At 36.1% G+C, this 25,682-nt stretch overlaps 1 protein-coding gene and 1 long non-coding RNA gene across 2 annotated transcripts; both read left to right on the top strand.

Moving 5' to 3' along the window:
- The first annotated feature begins 8,197 nt into the window (after positions 1–8,197).
- Positions 8,198–10,189, top strand: LOC127098386 (pentatricopeptide repeat-containing protein At3g04760, chloroplastic). Its single transcript, XM_051036971.1, has one exon. It carries the CDS (start codon positions 8,280–8,282, stop codon positions 10,089–10,091), a length of 1,812 nt encoding a protein of 603 aa, XP_050892928.1. The 5' UTR covers positions 8,198–8,279; the 3' UTR covers positions 10,092–10,189.
- A 1,732-nt stretch (positions 10,190–11,921) lies between these two features.
- On the top strand, positions 11,922–25,380 carry LOC127098385 (uncharacterized). The gene is made up of 2 exons (XR_007793348.1): positions 11,922–15,770; positions 17,891–25,380. It is a non-coding gene; the product is annotated as an uncharacterized LOC127098385 (long non-coding RNA).
- The last annotated feature ends 302 nt before the right edge of the window (positions 25,381–25,682 follow it).

Raw genomic sequence — 25,682 nt, 5'->3', positions numbered from 1 at the left:
ACCCAGCAGAAGAAGGTTACGCCCCAAATAAAAATGCCTTGTACTTTTTGACTCTCCACCCAAATGGCTTCCAGTGGGATAGAGAGATTATGGGAGACCCAAAAATAGGAGAATCATCTGAGATACGACCAACAGGCTGGGATGAAGACATGTACTATGATTGAGTCTTCTTTCTTCGAAAAGATTTTGGCCTACATGACTGAGAACAAAAGACAAACGACTCTCGAAGCCGAGATAACAAACATGGCTAACCAAGCCACATATAGTGAAATCTGTAATACAGGACCAAGGGAATTCTTTGAACCAAAACCCCATGAAGAACAAGTACTTGTGGAACCAGCAGAACAGAGGTTGGACGCCATCTACGACGAAGAGCCTCTGGGATTTGAAAAAGATCCAGTAACGTCAAGTGCAAAGATGTTAGCGGAAGATCCTCTCGAAGAGATTGATCTCGGAGATGGAAGTGAAAAAAGAATTACCTACATCAGCGCTAAACTGGGCCCCAAGTTGAAAGTGAGAGTGATTGAATTACTAAGGAAGAACAAAGATTGCTTCGCTTGGGATTACAATGAGATGCTTGGTTTGAAGAGGGACCTAGTCGAATTAAAGCTGCCTATAAAGGATGGCAAGAAGCCCATCAAGCAGACTCCGAGAAGATTCGCACCAGAAATCCTCACAAAGATAAAAAAAGAGGTCGAAAGACTTCTTCGTTGCAACTTCATCAGGACCACAAGGTATGTCGATTGGATCGCTAATATTGTCCCTGTTATTAAGAAAAATGGCTCTTTGCGAGTATGTATAGATTTTCGTGATCTAAATGCAGCAACCCCTAAGGATGAGTATCCAATGCCCGTGGCAGAGATGTTGGTTGGCTCAGCCGCAAACTATGAGTATCTCAGCATGCTTGATGGATATTCTGACTATAACCAGATTTTCATCGCAGAGGAAGATGTTTCTAAAACAGCTTTTCGATGTCCAGGGCAATAGGCACTTATGAATGGATAGTCATGCCTTTTGGCCTAAAAAACGATGGGGCAACATACCAGCGAGCAATGAACTCTATATTTCATGATTATATAGAGACATTCATGCAAGTATACATAGATGACATTATGATAAAATCTACGTCGGATGGAGACCATTTATCCCATCTCAGCCAATCATTCGAAAGAATGAGAAAACATGGCTTAAAAATGAATCCTCTTAAGTGTGCATTCTTTGTACAGACTGGAGATTTCCTGGGCTTTGTGGTCCACAAAAAGGGGATAGAAATCAATCAGAACAAGACGAAGGCTATTATGGAGACCAAAGCACCATCGACCAAAAAGGAACTGCAATCATTATTAGGGAAGATAAACTTCCTAAGAAGATTCATCTCGAATTTAAGTGGTTGAACTCAAGCCTTCTCTCCCCTTCTGCGCCTGAAACAAGGCAAGTTCGAATGGAATGACGAACACCAAGAGGTATTCGACAAGATCAAACATTATCTGACGAATCTTCCTATCTTGGCACCACCGTGTGGAAAGAAGCCTATGAGACTGTATATATCAGCTTCCGACACTACCATAGGTAGCATGTTGGCGCAAGAGAATGAAGATGGCATCGAAAGAGCCATTTACTACCTTAGTAGGGTTTTAAATGATGCAGAAACTAGATACACTTCAATAGAAAAGTTGTGTTTTTGTTTGCATTTCTCTTGTACTAAACTTAAATATTATATAAAACCTATTGATTTATACGTCTCTTCGCATTTTGATGTCATCAAGTATATGTTATCTAAGCCAATAATGCACAGTCGAATTGGCAAATGGGCTTTAGCGGTCACTGAATACTCTTTAACCTTTATGCTTTTAAAGGCAATGAAGAGACAAATAGTATCAGATTTTATTGTAGACCATGCACTGGTCGAAAATCCTCAATTTCAAGTTGAGTTGAAACCTTGGAAATTATTCTTCGACGGTTCCACTCATAAGAATGGAAGTGGGGTTGGGATAATGTTAATTTCTCCTGACAAAATTCCAACAAAACTCAAATATAGAATTGAAGGTCCCCTTTGTTCTAACAGCGAAGCAGAATATGAAGCTCTTATTGGAGGACTTGAGGCTTTGTTGGAATTGGGGGCAACTAGGGTCGAAATTAAAGGAGATTCAGAATTAGTAATCAAGCAACTGACGGAGGAGTACAAATGTATAGAAGAAAATTTGATTATGTACTTCGTCATTGCAAATAGGTTACTCAAAAAATTCGAGTACGTCGACATAAAACATGTTCCTAGAATAAAAAACCAAGAGGCTAATGACTTAGCACAAATAGCCTCAGGGTATAGAATTTCAAAAGAAAAGCTAAAAGAGCTTGTCGAAGTAAGAAGAAAGGCAATGGCTGTCAGATTATCTCCGACGGATTTGGAAAGCACCCAGTTAGGATATGCTAACAAAAAGGAGTTTGAAGTATTGGCCATTGATACCTTGATAGATAGAGACTGGAGGAATCCAATTATTAACTATCTCAAGGACTCTTCGACAGACACGGAAAGAAAAACCAAGTACAGGGCTCTATCTTATATATTGATAGGAAATGAATTATTCAATAAAACCCCCGAAGGGATCCTGTTGAAATGCTTAGGAGAAAGCGAAGCTTACTTGGCATTATCCAGTATACACAGTGGAGCTTGTGGAGCACATCAGGCATGCCATAAGATGAAATGGTTTCTTTTCAGATATGGAATGTATTGGCCCACCATGTTAAAAGATTGTATAGAGTTTGCTAAGGGTTGCCAGGAATGTCAAATACACGCAGGAATTCAACATGCTCCTGCAAGCGAACTTCATACGATTATTAAGCCTTGGCCCTTCAGAGGTTGGGCATTAAATCTAATTGGTGAGATTATACCCCATTCATCTAAAGGTCAAAAATACATACTTGTAGGAATTGACGATTTCACTAAATGGGTCGAAGCAGTACCTATAGTAAACGTGGACCAAGAGTCTGTTATCGAATTCATTCAAAGGCAAATTTTATACAGATTTGGAATCCCAAAAAGTATAACAACAGATCAAGGATCAGTCTTTACTGGTCGAAAGATGCAAGAATTTGCGAAGGAAATGGGGTTCAAATTATTAACATCCATACCCTATTATGCTCAAGCCAATGGGCAAGTCGAAGCAGCCAACAAAGTGATAATTGGGCTAATAAAAAAGCATGTAAGGAAAAGGCCAAAAAATTGGCACAAAACTCTAGACCAAGCACTCTGGGCTTGTCGAACTTCCCCTAAAGAAGCCACTAACACTACACCTTTCCAGCTTACATTTGGACATGATGCAGTACTACCTGTCGAAGTCTACTTACAATCAGTGAGAATCCAAAGACAAGGAGAAATCCCATCTGATTTATACTGGGAAATGATGATAAATGAGCTGGTGGATTTGGACGAAGAAAGGTTACATGCGTTAGAAGTATTAAGAAGACAGAAGGAGAGGGTAGCAAGGGCATACAATAAGAGGGTCAAAGGTAAAACTTTTACTACAAATGATTTAGTATGGAAAGTCATATTGTCTATGGATCGAAAGAATAAGGCATTAGGAAAATGGTCTCCACATTGGGAAGGACCTTTTCGAATTCTAAAAGCCTTTTCAAACAATGATTACGAAATATAAGAACTAGCAGAGGATCGAAGGATCCTAAAAGTAAATGGAAAATACTTAAAGAGGTATAAACCATTTATGCACGAAGTTAGAATCATAACAGCATAGTAAGTAAAGAACTATCATGGCCAAAATGGAGAAGATATTTAAATTCAAAATATATGCCAAATTGGTTTTCGTCTGAATCAAGTTACAAGTAAACAAGAATCGAACAAAGAAAATACAGGAGGAAATCAAAAAGTAATGGTGGCCCTCATTCGATCATATTTCTTCTTCGCCAAGCCAATCTTATACTGAACAACCGCTTGAACTCCTCTAAGGCGTGCAATATCTTCGTTCATAGCCGTAGCTTTTTCGACGTGGTCCACGCTTTGCTTCGCCAGATCATCAGCTTCAGTACTATCCAAGCCTCAGATAGCAACCTGCTTCGCCTTAGCATCAGAAATCTTTTGCTGCAATTCTGCAATACGAGATTCCCAAAGGCGTATCGAAGCAGTGTAAGTGTCGAACTCTGCTTGGGCTGATTTTCTGGAAGCGGTTAACTCCTCAGAAGCTTGTGAAGTCGAAGGGCATTATCAAATTCAATGGCTTGAGCTTTTACAATCGATAGAAGCTTAGCTTTGGCATCCACCTCCCTATGATATTCAGCACACACTTGGTTAATGAGGATTTGAATATCAATAAGGGCTTCACCTACATCAGTGGGGCAAACAGTGATATTAATTTTGCTTATCAGCTTCTTTATGCTAAAGCTCGCCCCCACATTATTCTTTAATTCATCAAAGAGATTTACGTCAAAAACTGCCTTCTTCAACTGCTGAAGGAGTTCGTCATGTGATGCTTCATTTGCACTAGCACCAGATTGGGTCGAAGCTCCAGAAACACTTTGCTCTGAGAAGACTCTCTTTGAGCCATCATTAACCTCACATACTTGAGGGGATCATTTTGTTTTAAAGATCTTTTCTCTTCCTCAGTAAGTGGTGTGGGTGAAGTTTGGACGATGAATGGTCGAACTTTAGTGGGATTTGAGACCGTATCGACGCCAACATTGCTAGTTCCAGTTTGATTCCCCTCAGCATCAGCTTCTCCCATATTTACGTCTTCATCTTCTCGAAAATACCCCTCAATTTCGTCTGAATCCTGATCGTCCTCATCAGCATCATTTGAAGGGAACGCAACCCTGGTGGGAGAATCACTAGGAGTACTCTCAGAGTTTTCTTTCCCTGTTGAGTCCTTCTCGTCAACGTGCTTCAAATCCCTTTTACCATCTTCACCAGGGGAAGAGGTTTCTTCTTCGTTCTGAGCGTTATCTTCTTCAAGATTGTGAGCCCCAATCGAAGAGCCTTTGTTTCGGATAGCACCGCTGACGGTCGGAGGAGGAGATGGATTCATGCCGCTCGAAGGATCACTTTGATTGGCAGTAGAAATGAGGGGAGTGGCGGCTTTGTCCTGAAACTGAAATGTTAGATTGGAACTGTGAAATTTGTCGAACGAAAGAATACTCAAGGTCGAAGCATACCTGTTGAACCTCTGGATCGGAGGCATTGCTCCCAATATGCTCCAGCTCTGCAGCACTAGAGGGTTGGGATGGAGTTTTCTTTGGAAGAGGGGGGAGAGTGGTGGTTTTGACACCCTGTTGTTGATTTGGTTGGAAAGGGGCAACTGTGGCCTTATTCTTCTTCTGTTTCTTCTTAAGTGGAGTAGGAGGAGTATCCTCTTCATCATCTTCGACAAGAATGACATTAGCAGGAGGAATTTTTCTTTTCTTGGGTGTCAAGGGAGGCTTGCCACTACCCTGAAGAAAGAAAATCATAAATAATTAGTAAGAAATTCGAAAGAGATAGAGAAGTTATTTGATGTAATACCTTTGAACCCTTCTTCGTTTTTTCTGGAGCGACACTAGAAGGCACTCCCTGGCTCGAAGAGGTAGTTGGCTTAGAAGCAGTAGTCGAACTAGCCTTCGCCATAGGTTTTTCTTTCTTCGCCACCTTCCTTTCGACAACTAAAGAAGGATGTGAGTTAGTCGAAACATGCAAATGGTTAAAAGACTGGTAAGAAACGAAAAGAAGTTGTAAAACCAAGAAATCCAAACATTCCACACCTTCACACTTCGGAGAAGTAATTCTCACTGCAGATAAATCAAAGTGAAGGAAGCCTTTGAAACTGTCTAAGATACTAATGGGCCTAGAAACCCTAAAGCATTTCCAGAAAGAAGAGAAGGAACCATTACCTGAGAAGCGAAAATTGCTTTCTGTTCTTTCAAGAGTTTTGGAGCAGTGATATATTCTCGGTCCCCAACAGTGATGGTTGTGCTGGTTGGAATGTTCTGGGAAATGGAACTCTTTGAAGATCCAATACCTTTGATGTTCTTTGACTATTTTTGTTGCTTATCAGAAGACATTGTAGTAGACTTTGAAGATTTTGAAGGATTAGGGTTTAAGGAAGAAGAAGCGTTTTTTCAGAAAGGTTGAAGAAGATGAACTTAGAGAAAAGCTGGAGATTTTCGTGAAAAGAGAGAGAAAAATGACAAATGTGTTTTTATAATGCTGAACCTGTGAGACTGACTGGTTACGCTTTACTGGGATAGTGGGCCACGTGGAAGTTTTTTTTCTGAGAAAAGTGGACAGGGAATACTATTCATTTTCTTGGAAGTTGAAGCTCATGATGTCATATAACTGTGCACACGTTCTGGTGAGACGTTTTGGAAAAGTTAATCATGATTAACTGACAAACGTGGACTTTTAAGACTATGAAAGGTCTCTGGTCGAAATCTGGTAGATGCAAAAAATGTCCATTTCTACAGTCATTCGAAATAGACATTTCTTGGGGGCAATTTGTTAGCTGGGGATTTCGACAGACAGTTAAAAGGTCTTTGGAAATATTAAGTTTTGAGAATAAGCAAGAAATGACTATAGCGAAGCTGTTTTAATTCTCTTTGTGGGTAAGCAATTATTTGCTGTCGAAGCCTGGAACTTAGAAGATTTTTGGGTTATCATAAAGTTTTCTTCGACATAGGTGTTTACAGGGTCGAGACTTCAAACGGAAGTATTTGAAATTTAAAACAGAGCCGTTTCGTCAGATCAACACGTGGAAACATCTAAGATATGCAACGCCTGGGAACGACGAACGTGGCAGTCATACATGTAAAGGCCGTTATGGTCGAATTACTATAAATAAGGATCTTAGTTTTAGATTCAAAAGGTGTTCAAACAAATATACAGAAAATCACAAAATACACTTGAAGTACCGGAGCGAGAGAAAAGAGTTTTACGCTGAAAATGTATGTATGAAGAACACCATAAGTTTCGTTCATGTTATATTTTTCATACCAATTGTTTAAATCAAAGTATTTTTATTGCCTTTATCTGTCGAATTGCCCTTACTTTTCAGTAGTTTATCATTACTTTTCATTTCTGCGTTTACATTCCGCCAAAATTTTCATTTCCAGTACTTTCTTAAAACATAGAGCATTTACTCTGAGTCATTTATCTTTACCTTTCCTAAGCCTTTTCACTATCTTTAAACCTTTTAATACCAAGTTATCATTATTTACTTTGTTCATAAAGTCATAAGTTTCACTTAGAATTGTTATCTAAACACTTTTTGTCATTCACAAATTAGAAACAAGTGTAACTATGAGTCAAATAACAGTAATAACAATTCTTAAGACACATGTCCTAGGATCAATCTAGTCGATCCTGCGAGTTACCAAAAATATATAAATTTGGAAGACTAGCGGTTGTTTATCAGAAATCACTGGTAAACAATAGTACGACAAACCAACTATGCCAAATTACTGAAACATAGTGGTGCACACAAAGATTCAACTCCAATCCAGTTATGACATCGGTGTGGAATACCAGGAGTAAGAGACTCACCAACCCTAGACATTAAGATTTTAACATAGTGCACAATTTTCCATAAAAACACGAGAATTGAGTCTCCTTATATAACAATGAACTTTGAGTTTTTTCTTCATGGATTTCCAACTTTAATTCGTCCAAAACAATAGAGACTCTGTTGGATATGATCTTCTCCATAAATCTCTCCAAAAGATATGATTTGTTACTTTCAAATTCAAATTTAAATCTCTATTTAAATCTGATTTGTACATTAAACAACATCCATATGGCATGCTGTCAAGGTCAGATGTCGAACATCACGGATGCATGAATATCGTGTTCCACATGTTGCACCAGTACATTCAAATCAACTATTCTCCATTATTTTACTGATCTTCTATTATAGAATGAGTATTGGATACAAGATAAGTCTTAGCCAAACTACAATCACATATATTTATTATAAGAGACCAAATATTACACATGTATCTCTTATTTTAAAAATCTTTCATGGTTATTTTGGATTATTCAACCAATCCAAAAAAAAAATATTATTTAATTAAATAGACTTTTAAAAATATCTAAATCTAACATATTTATTAAATAGATCCTAACGTGACTTATAAATAAATAACAGACCCCTCTAAATCGGATATGTATGGTAGGCATTTGGTTAGGATAAAATAAAAATGAAAAAAGAAATTAAAATATAAGGTCTCAATTCATTTGTGTTGCACTAAATTGTCACAATCCCTTATCCATTCTGTGATACCTACATTTTCTCCAAACTCAACCCATGAATCTCCAACTACAACTGCAACAACAACTCACATCGCCATCGTCATCATCAATGACAGCATTTTCAACTGAATTCTTGTCACACACTCTCAATTTCACAATCCACCCAAACCGCATTTCTTGTCATTCAAATCCCAACACTATCGTCACTTCCTCAACCCCACTTCCAAACGAAGGTAACACTAACAAGCGAAGAACAAGAATCAACCAAGAACAAATCAGGGTCAATGAAACAAGGCCAATACTTGATCAAAATTACGACTTTCGAGACACCGATTTAATTAAAGCTCTCAACAGGTCTTGCAGATCAGCTAAATACGACGAAGCTCTCTCTTTTCTTAAGCACATGGTTAATAGGGGTTATAAACCTAATGTTATTCTTTGCACAAAATTGATTAAGGGTTTTTTCAATTCTAAGAAAATCGAGAAAGCTATTCAGGTTATGGAGATTTTGGAAAAGCACGGTGAGCCTGACAATTTCGCTTATAATGCTGTTATAAATGGGCTTTGTAAAGCTGATAGAGTTGATGCTGCCAATAAGGTGCTTGATAGAATGAAAAAGAGAGGCTTTTTACCTGATGTTGTTACTTATACTATTCTCATTGGGAATCTTTGTGGGAAGGGTAAACTTGATTTGGCTTTAAGGGTTATGGATCAGTTGTTGAAAGATAATTATAGGCCAACTGTTATAACTTATACTATTTTGATTGAAGCAACTATTATTGAGGGTGGTATTGACGAAGCTATGAAGCTTTTGGATGAGATGTTGTCAAGAGGGCTTCAACCTGATTCGTATACTTACAATGTTGTTGTTAACGGTATGTGTAGAAAAGGCTTGTTGGATAGAGCTTTTGAGTTACTTAGTAGTATAAGTAGTAAGGGATGTGTTGCTGGTGTGAGTACTTATAATGTTCTGTTGAGAAATCTTTTGAATGAAGGGAAATGGGAAGCTGGGGAGAGTTTGATGTCTGATATGTTGGATAAAGGTTGTGAGCCGAGTTCTGTAACATACAGCACGTTGATTACTTCGCTTTGTCGTGATGGTAAAATTGACGAGGCTGAGAATGTGTTGAAGGGTATGAAGAAGAGAGGTTTGGCTCCTAATGTTTATAGTTACAATCCATTGATTTCTGCCTTTTGCAAAGAAGGAAAAGTAAATTTGGCTTTAGAGTTTTTGGATAACATGATATCAGATGGTTGTTTGCCTGATATTGTTTGCTATAACTCGATCTTGGCTTCTCTGTTTAAGAATGGACATGCTGACGAGGCATTGAACATCTTTGAGAAGCTCGGTGAAGTGGGTTGTCCTCCAAATGCAGATTCTTATAATACATTGTTTGGTGCATTGTGGAGTAGCGGCGATAAAATTAGAGCGTTAGGGATGATTCTGGAGATGTTAAGCAAAGGCATTGATCCTAACGGGATCACATATAATTCACTTATTTCTTGCTTGTGCAGAGATGGATTGGTGGATCAGGCAATTGAGTTGTTGGTTGACATGATGGAGAGTCGCAAGTTTCAGCCTAATGTTATTAGTTACAATGCTGTTATTCTTGGATTGTGCAAGGTGGAAAGAATCATAGATGCTATTGAGGTGCTTGCTGCTATGAATCAGAGAGGATGCTTGCCAAATGAAAAAACCTACAAAGTGTTGATTCAAGGGATTGGTTATGGTGGCTGGCGAAATGACGCGATGAAGTTGGCTAACTCACTTGTTAATATGAATGCTATTTCGGAATATTCATTCAATCGTTTGAACAAAGCTTTTCCTGTGTATGATGTGCACAAAGAGCTTGCAATATCAGAATGAACTAACTTCATGAGCATAAAATTGATTTATCCAGGTCTTCTCAATAAGATATTTTGTTCAATTCAATTAATGAATACCAACTTATTGCTTGCTGCCAATTTGTTTGATGTTTAAAGGTTTTTAAAGTTTACACAAATATCAAATGGATGGTTACTTCTGACAAACATGTTATTATGATTACTAGGAAAAATTGTGGAAATCTGTACACCATAGAAATGATAATCATAACTTTTTTTATGAGGCAATGAAATATCATAACTTGAAAGCGTACGATTTAGATTTATGCAAATATTTGAATATTAGTATTATTAATTGAAGCAAACTTTACAAAGAATGGGGGATGTGCAGGGATGTCAACACGGACCAAATGTTCGGGAGGATGCTTTCCACTTCCGGCTCCATCTCCGTCCCCGTCCCTGATTTCTGACAAAGAGGAATATTTTTCCGTCTCATTCCCACATAGATCAATGAAGGTCGATTCTTAATTTTTTCTTTTATTTTGTCAAAATTATGACATTAGTATTTCGTTATTTTTTTCTTTAAAAAGAAAATATTTTATATTTTTTTAAAAATAAAAATATATCTTGCATAAATAATAAAAAAAAATACAAAAGCATTTACTGGGGTTAATATTTTTTTTATAAAAAATAAACGTTAATAAAGAAGAAATAAAACAACATTTTCTTCTGAGAAAACTCTTAGGCTAATTAACTATCACACTACCAGTATCATCCAATACAAGTGGTTGATTATCAAATAAAAGTAGTTGTTGTGACTATGATAAGAAGAGGAGATGTGTTTGTAAGTAATGAATGCACTTTTTTTATGGTTGGGTACCTAGGTAGTGAAACAATACATTATACAATAAAATAAAAAAAATAAAATGATCAACTAATGACTCTTTATTTTTAAATATATTAATATTTATTTATTAAAAAAACATGTAAATATATATTATATAATATATAAAATACAAAAGTTAAATAATATCGTCGGGGTCGGAGAGTTGGCTTGGTATAGGGTATCTCCCTAATTTTCACCTCAAAATTTCGTTGAAGGAATTTTTTCTTCCATCTCTGTCCTCGCGGAGAATTTTTTTCTCAAATTCAAAACTTTAAATAGATTTAATGAGATTCCCCATTAACATATCAGATTTACATCCTAAAAATATGCAATACATTATACATACATGAGAATATTAAATTCTACTTTTAGATCAAAATTGATTAGATGCATTGACTTGATTTTCACATATTTAAATGTTTTTTAAGGATGTCTAGTTAATGAATGGGAATGTGGTGGGGATGAGACTAATTTTAAAGGAGAAAAAGGGTGAGAAGGTGTGAATATATATATATATATATATATATATATATATATATATATATATATATATATATTATATATATATATATATATATATATATATATATATATATATAAAAGAGGGGAAGGGACTTGATAGAGAAAAATAGATTTTAATTAAAAATATATTCGATTTATAAAGAAAATGGATGAATTTTATTAATAATTAAATTTTTATTATTCTGATCTTATAAAAGTCCTATGATATTCAAAATAAAAAATTTATAAAAAAATTAATAATAAAATATATATAAATAATTAAATATAACTTTTAATATTGAATGATTAAAAAAATTATAACTTATCGCATAACGTTAAAATTTTTAGTACATTTGATTCAAATTAGAATTCTCCACCATAAATTAAACTATGTGTTGATAAAATATTTAAATCATGATCAACCATCTAACAAAATAAATACATAAAATAATTTATTTTTAAAAAATAAAATAAATGGTTTAAAAATTTGATATAAACAAAATATATAATAGAATGCATAACAAAATTAGAAAAAAACAAACATAAATAAACGTAAAAATAAAAAATTAAAAAAAATAGAATGCATGATAAAATTAGAAAAATAAGATCATGAATAAACATAAAAATTAAAATTAGAAATAAAAAAATAGTAATTCTAATTTATATTAAGTAGAAAAATACAAAAATAATTTGAATATGAAAGAACAATATAATAAACTGATAGATGCAGATAAGAGAATAAATAACACGAAAGAAAATAAATAATTTTGATATAATAAAATAAAATTGAGATATCTTAATACATGTAATAAATTTTTAAATATTCAAATTAATATTATTTTCTCTCCCATTTAAATCCTCTCAATTCGAAGTAAAGCAAAATATGTATTTTTGGTGGATTTTTCTCTCCTCCCGTCTCCTGATCTTCACTCGTAAAATTTGAATCAAATATTTGATGGTTGTATAATTTTATTAAATAATACATATCACATTAGTGATCTATCTTTCTTTTTTAATATATGTTTGAGAATTCTTTTATTAAAAACTGCAAATCTATTTATTAGATTGCATATCTTAAGAGTAACGTGATTTCTTTTCTCATCCTTGTGGTGTGACTCACACTCAAGAAAACGTAAAAATGCTTTAGAGATTTTTGGAGATCCATCTCCTGATGCACCTTAAATTTTCTCATTTTTCGTAAATCAAACATCTACCCTATTTTTGCCAAAAATTGGTCAGGAGATGCATCTCCAAAACTTTTTAGGGTGAATTCGAAGATGCATCTCTAGAAACACCCCTGAAGTCATTTACTCCACAGTTTTCATTGAAATTGGCGCCGTTTTCGGGGACTCTATGTCAATTTTAACCAATATTAGAGTCATATGAATTGTATCCTCGCGTTTTGGCCCATACGTTCCTTCGTTTCTGGCCTTTACGCGACCTAGCATAAAAAACTCGATTTTTTTAGAAAATTGATTCTTAACCAAAATTTTACTGTGCCATTTCATCAGAAAAAACCAGGGATCAAAGTCACATATGAGACACCATCCTAAAAACCCTAAATTCCTTGTTTTTATTTTCTATTTTCATATTTTCGAAAAAATCTCAAAAAAAATTGTATATTCTTAACTTGATTTTTAGTTGTATTTTGAGATTTTTATAATTTAATTTTAATCTTTTTTAAAATTTTCAATTATTTTTCTCAATAGACACATTGTTGGTATTTACACATTTCTTCCATTACTCATGCATGACTACTAGGTTTGCCTATTCAGATACACCCCATACTAAATAAATAAAAACACAACATGACACTTTACGGATATGCATATTTAAAAACACCATTTTTCTTACAAAAGTATGGTGTATCTGGACACCATTTTTCTTACAAAAGTATTGTGTATCTGAACACCATTTTTCTTAAAAAAATATGGTGAATCCGGAGATGCATCTTTGAAATTAAGTATAATGGGTGGCTCACTCGTTTCCGTTCAATTTTGAGGAAAATTAGTGTGTCCGGAGATGCATCTCCAAAAATTGGGGGGCATTTTTTACTTTTCGCCAAGGGTTCAGAAGAACTTATAAGGGTGAGAAAAGAAATTGCCTAAGAGTAACGAACCTTTACATAATATGGAATCTCTTCGATCCTATTTTATGCGTTATGTGACTATTTGGCTAACTCATATGCTAGGGTATTGTTGTTTCTGCTAGTGTATGATATCCTCACTTGCCTAAACTTAGTTGTCTCTCTCTTTATGCTTTCGCAAACTCTATCTCTCAATGTTCTATCTTCCTCGTCTCTATTCACGTTTTTTCCCAAACTTTTGTTATCAGTCTCGAAATGGACGCTTCTGAAACAAAAACCACACACCACTTCTATAGATTTTCGTAACGCAACGACTTTGCTAAGATTAAGATCTTTGTTTCCCTTTATTTTATCTATTCCACTTGCTACAACTATTCACGTTTTGCACCTATAAATGCAACCGAAAGCCCATTCTCCTTTCACCTTGAGACTTAAGGGTGTAATCAGTTCAATTTAAATCAGTTTTTGGTCAAAAAAGGGTCCGAACCAATGATATCTCCTTTGGTTTGGTTCGGTTCAGTTTTTAACATTTTTCAAAAATGGAACCAAACCAAACTAATCAGTTTGATTTGGTTGATCAATTTACAATATATTTTTTGAAACATTATATTCATCAACATATTATCTGTATTGTGTTTTTTTGTATAATATATGCTATTATTATTATTTAAAATAATACATTTCATGTAATTTTATTTCATGCTCTATTTTTTCAAATAAATTATAGTTTCTCTTAATCCATATGAAACAGTGACATGATTTCCATTGCATCATGAGATAAGCTCACTATCAAATATAAAAGTTGACACTTGATATCAAAGTGTTAGAAAGGGATTTGAAAGCTTAACAAATAGAACATAACAAAACAAACATCAATTAACATGTTTCACACCTCAAACACACATAAAAACTATTTTGTAACAAAACTAGAAGGGATTTTTTTGAAGAAGAAACAAAAATGGTAAAAAGAAATATGAAAATTAACGAAGAGAACTTGAACACAAAGAAGGTGGCCATAACATATCAGAACGATAATAGAGAAAACAATAGTTATGGCGGGCAGCGAGAGCAGTAATTCAGTGAAAGCAAGTTTTTGTGACTTATGTTTTCCACTTTCTATGTTTTAGAGTTAGTTCTAGATGTATGTTTTGCCGAAAGGAAGAAAGTGTAAACAAAGATGGAGAATGGTTAGACCGATACAAAATTTAGGCTTATTGATGGGTGGAATAAAATATTTATAGCGTGATTATATCCATTTGTTCGGTTCATTGGTTTGACGGTTCCTAAAAACTTAAATCGAGAACCCAACCAAACCACATCTCTCTTTATTGGTTTGATTCGATTTTAGAACCGAACCAGAAATAATCAGTTTTATTTCAGATTTGTTTGGTTTGGATTATCGGTTTAATTGGTTTTTTCTGATCCACTTACACCCATACTGAGACTGACATCAGAATTACATTTAATCCACCATTTCTCAAGAAAATTCCATCTTTGAGCTATATCTTCTTCAAGTCTGTCTGTGTTTCTGTAGGTTTTGGAATTTTGATTTATGGTTGTATCTCTCTTGTTTGAACTGATTGTGTGCTTTGGGTTGATGTTTTGTATGTTGTTCCTTAGATTCTCGTTCAGTTGAGTATTTTCTTTCTTATCGGTTGTGCTTTCGCCCACTTCAAAATTGTTGTGTTTAATTATTTGGTAACAAATAATTTTATTTATGGTGAGCTCTTCTTTCGTAGAAATTTTGTCATTCCTCTTATTCTACTTTCCATTTTTGCTGACGGGTGTGGAAATTATGTTGATTTGTTTGTTCTTGATATTTGTTGTTTGATTAGGGCCCTTGTTTTTGTTTTGGTTGTTGATGATTTGATTGTTGCGCTTCTAGGATTCCTATTTCATATCATGGCTAGTTTTTTGGATTTGAGTGTTCTACGTATTAGGATTTACCTCTCTACTATTAACAAGTAATTTTCCTTTTATTTGATGTGTGTTGTTTCTCATGAGCTGCTTAGTTTTTTTGACATTGAGGTTATGATTCTTATTTGGATTAGTGTTACCTTAGAGTTCCTTCATCATTTTGTCTTGATTTTTGGAATTCAGGTTAGTGTTCATAACTATGATGTTGTTGCTCCTTTTTGTCCTCTATGGATTTTTCATTATTGTCCTGACCCCATTTCTACTTTTGTCCTTCTGAAGGTTGAGACTAGTAACTGTGCCCTGGTTGTTGTGCCTTATTGCTTCTTCAACTGGTATGCTTTTGTCTTCAAACATCTTTTTGTTTCTTTCTTTCTATATTGTATCAATAATGTTCATGATCATGATAATATTGTATTCATCATGAGTTTGGATTGAGTCTTTTAGCCAATCAATAAAGCTTTGTTTAACATCTTTAAAATTGATGATAAGCTGGGATCCAAACCATATTTGTGTCGCCCATATACAATCTTTGAAGCATTGATTGATAGACTCTATTCTAGAGTTACGTCTAGAGCATAGGGGGTTACAATTGATTTTCTTCTTAGTGAGATTTTCTTTGACTAGTAGAAAATTGTTATTAAGCATTCTCAAAATGAGAGTTTGTTGTCTGGGCATGGTCTTACTATTCCAAACTTTCTTCCAAAAAAATTGCTCTTTTTTTTTACTTTTGAGATTTCGGTATTTATCCTTTTTTTCCACGGCCTAATCCAATGGTACCCCATTTTGACAATATACACACATTTTTATAGGTCATCCAACTTGTGGAATCTTCTTCTTGTAGGTTTAGAAAGGGTATTTCTTTAACATCAGTTGTATCCACTTAGAGAAAGAGATTATTAACCCTTTTCCGGTCCCAACATTTGTTTTCCCCGTCAATTAGGTCACAAATCCATTTATCATTATTTCCAAAGGTTTATGTGTCAGGACTTTAAACCCACATCTCTGAGGAATCCAATTGTCTTAATTAATATTCGTATTATTAACGTTTCCAATGATCCAATGAATACCGTTCTTAATAATCCAAGAGATGTGAATAAGGCTTCTCTAAAGATAGCTAGTGTTTTTTTCCTATACCGACTTTTAGGAAATGAGTATTTGGGTAGCACTTGGCGTTTAAGGTTTTATCCAATAAGAAGTTGGGGTTGGTGTTGAGCCTTCATCCTGAAGGTTCAAGAAACACAAGAAATGGGGATTTGAATTGGGTTTCTAGAATTAAAGCTTTTGCAACCCAAAAACTCAAACAACAATGAAACTAATAAAGGTAAATAACACAAGTATTTTTATCCTGGTTCGCTGTTAACGAAGCTACTTCTAGTCCACTCGTCTAAGTGGTTTTTCCTTCTCAATAAGGACTTAATCCAATAATCAAACTGATTATACAACTCAAATACCAACTATCTATAGCGGTAAGTTCATGATCATCAAGCTATGGATAAGCTAGACATCAAATAACAAGAGTCGCCACCGCGCTTTTATTGTTTCCAAGGGAAAAGGGAAAAAGTACGAACAAAACCCAAAATTAAGAAGTTTTCAAATCAAAACTAATAAAATGTCAGAGATTACAGGTAAGGGGGTTGGTTACACAGAGGGAGGGTGTTAGCACCTAAAGTGTCCTAGGTACTCCTAGGGAGCCTTTTTTGTGTGCATATGTATTTGGTATAAAATGATGTTTACAAACAAATAGAATGGGGGGATGAGAAAATAATTCATTAATTATATTTTTGTGTTTGACAAGACCTTCGAACTTGTGCCTACGTACCAACATAAAAATGAGGGATCAAAACCTCGTAGTTCGTGATACAAATTTCAAAGTGGATGCATTGCTTTTAACAAAAATTAAGTTTGAAAGGGAACAAAGGCCTAAAAATGGTTTGAATGAGTTAGTTCTTTTTGGCTTTTTTGAAAATTTAGGTCAAACATAGTTAAGTTTATTTACAAATTTGATTTAAGAAAAGAAGTTTGAAAATGCAATGGCAGAAGGCCAAAGTTTCTATCTTTTTGCAAAGTGGTCAAAGTTTAGAGAACAAAATAAGTTCAGTCGAAGAAGATTTTGAAAGGGGGGAGAGATTTTGAAATTAAAGAAATGGGGAGAAGATGAAGAGACTAATCCCATGCACAAAATTAAAAGTTAAGAGTTGAAAAGATCTGACCAAATAGGTAGCAATCCAATAGACAAGAATGTCAATAGAAACCAAGAATTCCCTTGGACATTTAGAATCAAGCAACACACAAATGCACAATTATATTATCTTGAAGAGCAAATGCATCAAATAAAGATAACCACATCCAAGATTTATCCATTTCATGATCTTATTTCAAATTAGCCCATGTAACAGATGAATTCCACAAGTCACAGGTTCAAAATGACAGCTTCACAATGATCATGTTGCAGATGAACTCAGAGGGATCTTGAATGATGTATCAAATGAAGTTTCAAATTGCAAACACTTGGTTTCACAGAAAGTTGGCATTGGCCAAGTCCTTTAGCATATGAATGTTGCCTAAGTTCTAAGTCCATTTGTCCAAGATCAAGCCAACAATCCACACAATTTTTTTAGGGTTTTTGTTGTTATTATGTACATTAATGGTCAAAGACCACACAAACAAGAAAAGTATACACAAACAAGATATATCACACAATATGGTCCAAATGGACAAAGTGAAAATTGCATTAACATAAACAATTAGAATGGTATGAATAATAGCAAATGAATAAAGGCTGAAATTAAATGACATTAAAGTAAATGGCTTGAAATTAAAAGTTAGTTGTTAATGAGTTAGAAGTTAGTATTGTTTTGCTTTTGCTTTTCATTTTTAGACATTCTTTGGAGAACACTCAACCCACTTATCACAAGCATGGATCCTTGAACCAAGACATCTTCCAAAGGAAGGAAAAAAGGCCAAGTTTCCACACAATACCATGAAAGAGGGGAGACTTACAATCTCACTAACTAGAATGCTATACCTTTTATGTCACAAATTTAGCGCTATGTTAAGCAGTCGTAATTGGACTTATGTAGAAGTCACAACTATTTGAGGTCGGGCAATAGAATTTTAGTGTTAATGCATGTTTGAGACATAATATAATGGACTATGCTCATGAAACATACCACACACAAAAATAATATGCAAAAGAGGTGGCCTAATCTCATCCATACTCATGTTAATTTTTCAATCAACTAGCTTTAGGACTTTGAGATATCATAAGCCAAATGAGATGAATGCATAAAGAATGGGAATGAGATGAAGAGGGAGAGGAATGGATCAAAACTCAACATGTTGAAATTTCAACATGTTGAAATTTTTTCTTGGAATATGGCGAATTTTGAATATGGCGAATGGATCATACTCATTTGTAGCTTGGTGTAGCACCTCAAATTTGCACCTATCATTGTACATACATTTTCATATTAGGTCATAGCATATCATGGTCCATTGCATAGCATTTGCATAACCCTCAGTTGCCTCAAGAGCAAGCAAGCAAGAATTAGGTCAAACTGATCAGGAGATCAGTCAGTCAAGCAAGCAAGTGCAATTCTCAAGGGAGCCAAGGCCCTAGGGTTTGTCCAACAAGTTCACATGACTTGGAGGTCCATTTGAAGTGTTCAAGTCAAGGGTTGAAGGCTCAGAGGTCATCAGTTCATACACAGACAGTCAAAAACCCTAGACAGTCAACAGTCAGTCAAAGCAGTGGATGGTGGCCATTCTTGTGGAATTTGGGCACCATGATCAATAATCAAGAGTTCATACAACTTGGGACATCATTTGAAGTCAAGGTCTCAAGGAATTAGGGTTTGGAAGTCATCAGTCAATGCACAGTCAGCCAGAAACCCTAAAAGTCAACTGTTGGTCAACTGTCCATTTAATCAGTGATTTGATGATAGAAATGGTTTGAGAGGTCTTATTCATGTCCAAATAGTCATCATATATCATGCCAAACACCATCATGGAAGAATTTGAAGCCAGATCAAAAATTTCCAAAAATGGAAACTGGACTTGTAACTGAAACTTACCAAAAATGGAAAGTCTTGATCCTCAAACTTACATCATGATACAAGCCTCAAATGAATTTTTGCCCAACATGAAAGTTGAAGATCTTGTTTTCCCATTTCCAAAAAGTCCAAGAACTCTCAATTCCCATGTATGGTTGGCAAGTTATGATCGAATCGATTTCAGAAATTCTTGAACTTCAAGAGGCCATATCTCTCAAACCGTTTGGCCAATTTTGGTGGGGTTTTTTCCTACAAGTCACATTTGATCCCCTCTTTCCAAAAATATAAATTTCATGAGCCAAAACTTCACCAATCAAAATGGCATTTTTTGACCTATCTCATTTAAATGCAAGTTTGACCAATGTTTGACTTTTTGATATAAACATTTTTCTAACATTTGGCCAAATGGAACAGCTCAGAAATATCATTTAAAACATGTTTGCCAAGTCAAATTATGCAGTACATGAGGCCATTACTTAGTTGCTTGAAATTTGAAAAAAGTACAAGTTTCACCATGCTACTCCATGCTTTCATTAAACCATGCCTTGTACTTCTCTAAAACAGAACTTTAGAAGCACATTTGCTGTCATTATGAACACATTTTAGCAGCCTAAACCAACAGAAGAGCCATCCCTAGCTGCTTGAAATGTGGAGAGCAAGTACATGTTTTCATGAAATCCATCTCACAAATCCAAAAACCAGGCTTGGCACTCAGAAAAACAGTAGGGATCACCATCCTTTTTCTGTCATAAGCAGCCACATTTTGACAGCAAAAAGAGAGAACTTGATTCATTTTCAAAAAAGATCATCTTACTTGCATTTTACAAAAGCTGTCAAAAGGGATTTCCAAAAGAAAAAGACCTTGCCTTGGACTGTACCACAACCTAGCAGAGTATATCTCATTATTTTTCTGTCATGGACAAACACATTGGCTAGGAGCAGACCAACCAAAAAAGCCTAACTCACCTTGCTATTTACATTTCAAGATTTTCTGGTCCAAAACAAAAAAGCACCAAAACCCTGCCTTGCCAAAAGCAACATGAAGGAGCAGATTATGTTTATTTCCTGTCATGTGAAACACTACTAGGAGCAAAACCAACAGAACTTCATTGATGCTAAACAAAACCACCTTTTGACAAGATTGCAAGATGCTGTTCAAAATTGCCCAGAGCCACAAGACAGCATTTTTTTTCATGATGATTTTCTGTCAAGAACAAATTCTAGGGGCAGCCACACAAGCCATAAGCCATCAGATTGCCAACAGAACTTGATCCATTCTCTCAAAATTCACCTTGCTATTTGCATTTCACTTTTCTGTCCAAAAGCACTAATAGCCCTACCACAACCAACTTCATTCATTCTCAAAGATCACCTTGCTTTTGCATTTATCATTTTCCTGTCCAAAGTTTCCAAAAGGCACAAACTCTGGCACTGTTGTTTCACCACCATTTTTCATCATGTTGAACTAATGGCAGCTATAACACACAGTAGAAAACCCTTGGCTCTTATTCCCTCAAAGTGACACTTTTGCATTTTTTCCAAAAAACCTGTCAAAAGCTCCAAGGAACCTGAGCCTTGCATTGTGTTTTCAACATCCATTCCATCATTTTTCTGTCATTTGTAGACAACTAGCATCCATCAAAAAACACCTTGCACAACAAGAGATCATTCATGCTAAATCCCTCTTACTGGCATTTCAAAGAAGGCTGTCCAAAGACTTCCCACCAAAGAACCAACCTTGCCTTACCACTGAGCAACATCCAACAGCAGGCTTTTCATGATGTTTTCTATCATTTGAAACACAACTTGCATCCTTGAAACACTTGGCCTAAACAGAACTTCACACTCTCTAAAAGACTTCATTATTGCATATTCCATTTCTTCTTGTCCAAGAACTCAAAAAGACCAAACCTTCCATTGCTTTTCCACCATTCAAGCATCATCCTAAATCAATAGCAGCCAACATAATCAACCAAAAAACCTTGGCTCTCATTCACTCAAAAATCACATCCTTGCACTTTACAAAACCTGTTCCAAAAAAAAAAACTTCAAAGAACACAAACCCTGGCCATTACTTTTCACCACCATTTCACACTTTGGAACCATGCTAGCACCATCCAACACAGCCTAAAAACCTTGGGCTCTCAAACCTCTTCTTGCATTTTCTAAACTCAGTCCAAAAACTCCAAATGCCCTGACCTTGTTTTGGCTAATTCATCAATCAAACAACATCTTGAGTCCATTCCAACCACTTTCCCCCATCTACAAGTACCTTTTCTAGCACTGTTTTAAAGAAGTGACTTCCATGGCAATCCAAGTTTGAGCTCATTCCAAGCATCTACAAGCCAAGGCATCTTCATCATACATCAAGGCATAGCTGTGCTTCAACTGTTTCACTCCAACAACACCAAACAATAGCTGAATCTCTACTGTCCATCCAAATTGGTAAATTTTCAATCTCCCTATTTTGTGAAATTAGTGCATGCTTAATGTAGGTCTTTTGATGCTGATTTCATGGATGGTCTTAGTTTTACAAATGGTCAAGTGGTGTTTGAGTTATTTTGAAATGAACATTGAGGATCCAAACTTATTTTGCATATAACTTGAGAGATAGCTCAAATTAATGAAAACCAATGTTAGGATGTTGTGGTTTGATGTTTGATGAACACAATGGTATGCTCAATTGAGATTTCTGGACATCTATGGAAAATCACGATTTGGGATGGTGATGAACAGTGAAACCCTAGTTCTTCAAGTACATTTGCCCAGATTTTCCCCCATTTTCGTGCATGCATGGCTTGACCCCCTCATCCAATCAAAACATTTCCTTTGATGCCCAAAACGACTGTGTTTGGTTAAGTGAATCAGGGAATTACAAAAATGCCATTCTTGCTTCATTTATTCCATTTTAATTTCACATTTTTATAACCAATCTTGCAAAAATCATAACTTGCTCATTTTTGATCCAAATTCAATGGGATTTTTTGTGTTGTGTTCATCATGATCTCTACTTTTTTATCATTATTTTTCCAGAATTTTTGGATGAGTGGTTTTTAAATGGTGCTAGGGTTTGTGACATGTGACCAAATTTTGTACACTTTGCCAAAACATTTGTGAAATGATGAGAATGTATCCAATGGCTCCAAAATTTTTTGTGCTGAAACTAGACACACTCATGGTGATTTTGGTGTAGAGTTTGTGAATTTATCATTGCTGGTTTGTGAGTTATGAATTTTTGAATTAGGGTGTGACAATTTGTGTCACACCATTGATGCCCAACTTCATGATTTTCATTACCATGCTTCTTGACCTCCAATTGATCTGATTTTTTGCATGAACCTACTCTTGTATGTCTAGTTTACATGTGATTTTTTGCGGATTTATTTGTGGCATTTCCTAATTGTTTGAGATTTTCTCCCCTGGTTAGTCATATGTTGACCTTGTGTGACACTTGTTCCCATTTCATTTGTGAAATTCTCATACTTTATTGGATGGACATGAAATTTTACATGAGATAACTAGACATCCTCATCTTTGCCATGGTTTTGATCCCCTTCATTTATCATATGCCATCTCTGATTTATGAATTTTCTAAGTTGATACATGTTTGGTTGACTTCTTTGAGCATGTTCAAAATTGCTTTGACTTTCTGATTTTCATTGACTGCCTTCCACTTGTCCAAATGAGATGAAATTTGACATGCTTACCATGCTGTGGATTGTGATTGACCATGATTTATTTGGTGATTTTTGGAAATGTTTGAGTTGACGTTTGAGTTAAGTCTTGCTGTTGACTCCTATGAGCTTCTGTTTGCTATACTTTGACCTAAATTGTTCATGAAATGATGATAATGATTGATATGCATGTGAACCCAATTGGCTGTGTTTCTTGAATGTTTAAACTTGACTTTGTTTGGATATCCCTTGCTGTTTTGGCTTTCTCATTCATTTTTGACCCTAGGCTTGCCCTAGTGGTCCTGTTACTCACTTTTGAGCTTGTGTTTTCAGGTTGGCCAACAAATGACCAATGAGACCAATTCTTTTTGTTTGAGCTTGCCTAAATACCATGACTAACTTGTGTGTTTTGTAGGTGGCTTGGCTCACATGCCTAGAGCCTTGTGCCTTGCACATCCATGTGCCTCTAATTAACTGTTTCAGTCAGTTTCTTTTTGCTTTGTTTGAAGTTGCATACTAACATCTGCTTGACTGTTTCAGGTGCTTTTAGTTGCTTAGTTCCTTGTGAACTTTTTGCTTTGCTTTGCTTGTATAAGCAATTTGCATTGAGGTATGTCTCTTTTACTTCATGTAGTCTGGAAGACCCGGCCTGTTACTTGGCCAGGCAACTGTCTGAAGTCCTCCTTAAGAGGCAATGTTTGTGACTGTTTACTTTTGTCCTTGCATAGAGTCAAAGTCCTCCTAAGTGAAGAGGCAATTGGTGGAAGGTAGGGATATGCAATCTATCCCCCACTATTCAGTGTGTCATCCGCTTTGCTCACACCACTGTGTTGATGCATTGCAGATACAAACCCAAGATCTTGTACAATTGTACAGTTGAGTCAGTTTAAATGTGTAGAAGGGTTCCCACTTTCTGAACCCACACATTCTTGTCTTGAGCTCTCCCAGGCCGGGGATAAGAGCTGTGAAGTCTTATCTTCACTCACCCTTCATCTGCTTCACCTTAGCCCCTCAATGGCAAGGTTAAGAGCACATTCGCCCAGTTCCAGAGGTTTGTTTGTTGAGGTTGATACGACCCCTTGACTAAAACCTAACCCTTGTTTGAGCCACTTGCTTGTGTATAGTGTGTGCTATCTGTGCTTGTAGGATAGTTTGACTTGCTTCCTGTGCAAGTTAGGATAGTTTGACTTGCTTCCTGTGCAAGTTAGGATAGTTTGACTTGCTTCCTGTGCAAGGTAGGATAGTTTGACTTGCTTCCTGTGCAAGTTAGGATTGTTTGACTTGCTTCCTGTGCAAGTTAGGATTAGTTTAGACTTGCTTCCTGTGCAAGTTAGGTTTTGCTTGGCTTGCTTCCTGTGCAAGTTAAGTGTGTGTGGCTTGCTTCCTGTGTGAGCCATGCTTAGGATAGGTTGGCCCCTGTGCCAGTTAGCTAGAAACCTTAACTTAGGGATGATTTGCATGATAACATCTAGGCTCGAGTCGTAGTCTCCCTAGTTGTGTCTCCCTCTGTTATCTGGTTAGGCTAGTCCTTTATCCCTCTGTAGGGGAACTACATCGCCCTGATCTTCATACCAGATGAAGTATGTAGGCAGGAGATTGAGCTGATCTCTCTGGGCGCCCTTTTCTTTCTTTTATGTGTGTTGTCTGACCTTTGCTAGGCTCGAGTCCCTGACTCCTTAGCATTTGCTGTCTGTCTTTTTGTGTGTGTTTGACAGTTATAGGCTGAGTCCCCGACTCCCTATTAACCTGTTGTGTTGTTGTGTGCTTGGAAGCTGATGTAAGTCCATCGAATGGCATTTAGGTTCCAGTGTGCGTGTGTTTGGTTCGGATGCTGATGTAAGTCCAGCAATTGGCATTCAGGCTCCATGTTTGCCTTCTTGTGTGTTTAGGTTCGGATGTCAATGTAAGTCCAGTGATTGGCATTCAGGCTCCATGTTTGCCTTCTTGTGTGTGTTTTGGTTCGGATGCTGATGTAAGTCCAGTGATTGGCATTCAGGCTCCCCGTTTGCCTTTGCCTGTGTTTGTTTGTGTGCGTGTCAGCCGAGCTACGAATGCTCTGATTCTTCTCTCGTCCGAGAAGATACGTATGCATAGGGTGCGATGCCTTAGCGAGCATGTGTCGTCTCCCCAGTCCGAACTACTTCGACTCTGATGTCTATGCCTGATAGACTAAGTAGGCCCAGGATGCGACATCCTGCCGAGTTCAGTTTCAGTCAGTCTCTTTCGTCTCTTTCAGCCAGTGTGTGTGAATATTTGAGCAGTGTTTAGCAACCAATTTTCCTTTCTAGTGTGCGTGGATCCCGTAGAGTACTACGGATGCGTAGGGGTGCTAATACCTTCCCTTCGCATAACCGACTCCCGAACCCATTCTCTCTGGTCGCGAGACCATGTTCTTTCCTAGGTTTACTCTGAGCGTTTCCTTTCCCTCTTTTGGGATAAATAACGCACGGTGGCGGCTCTGTTGTTCTTGTTTTCCCGCCGGTTTTTCGCGCGATGCGACACTTGGAATATGGCGAAT

This window comes from Lathyrus oleraceus, chromosome 6 (genome assembly GCF_024323335.1).
Source record: "Lathyrus oleraceus cultivar Zhongwan6 chromosome 6, CAAS_Psat_ZW6_1.0, whole genome shotgun sequence".
Classification (NCBI taxonomy): domain Eukaryota; kingdom Viridiplantae; phylum Streptophyta; class Magnoliopsida; order Fabales; family Fabaceae; genus Lathyrus; species Lathyrus oleraceus.
Note: the sequence above shows the minus strand (reverse complement) of the source record. Positions and strands in the feature narration are given on the sequence as shown.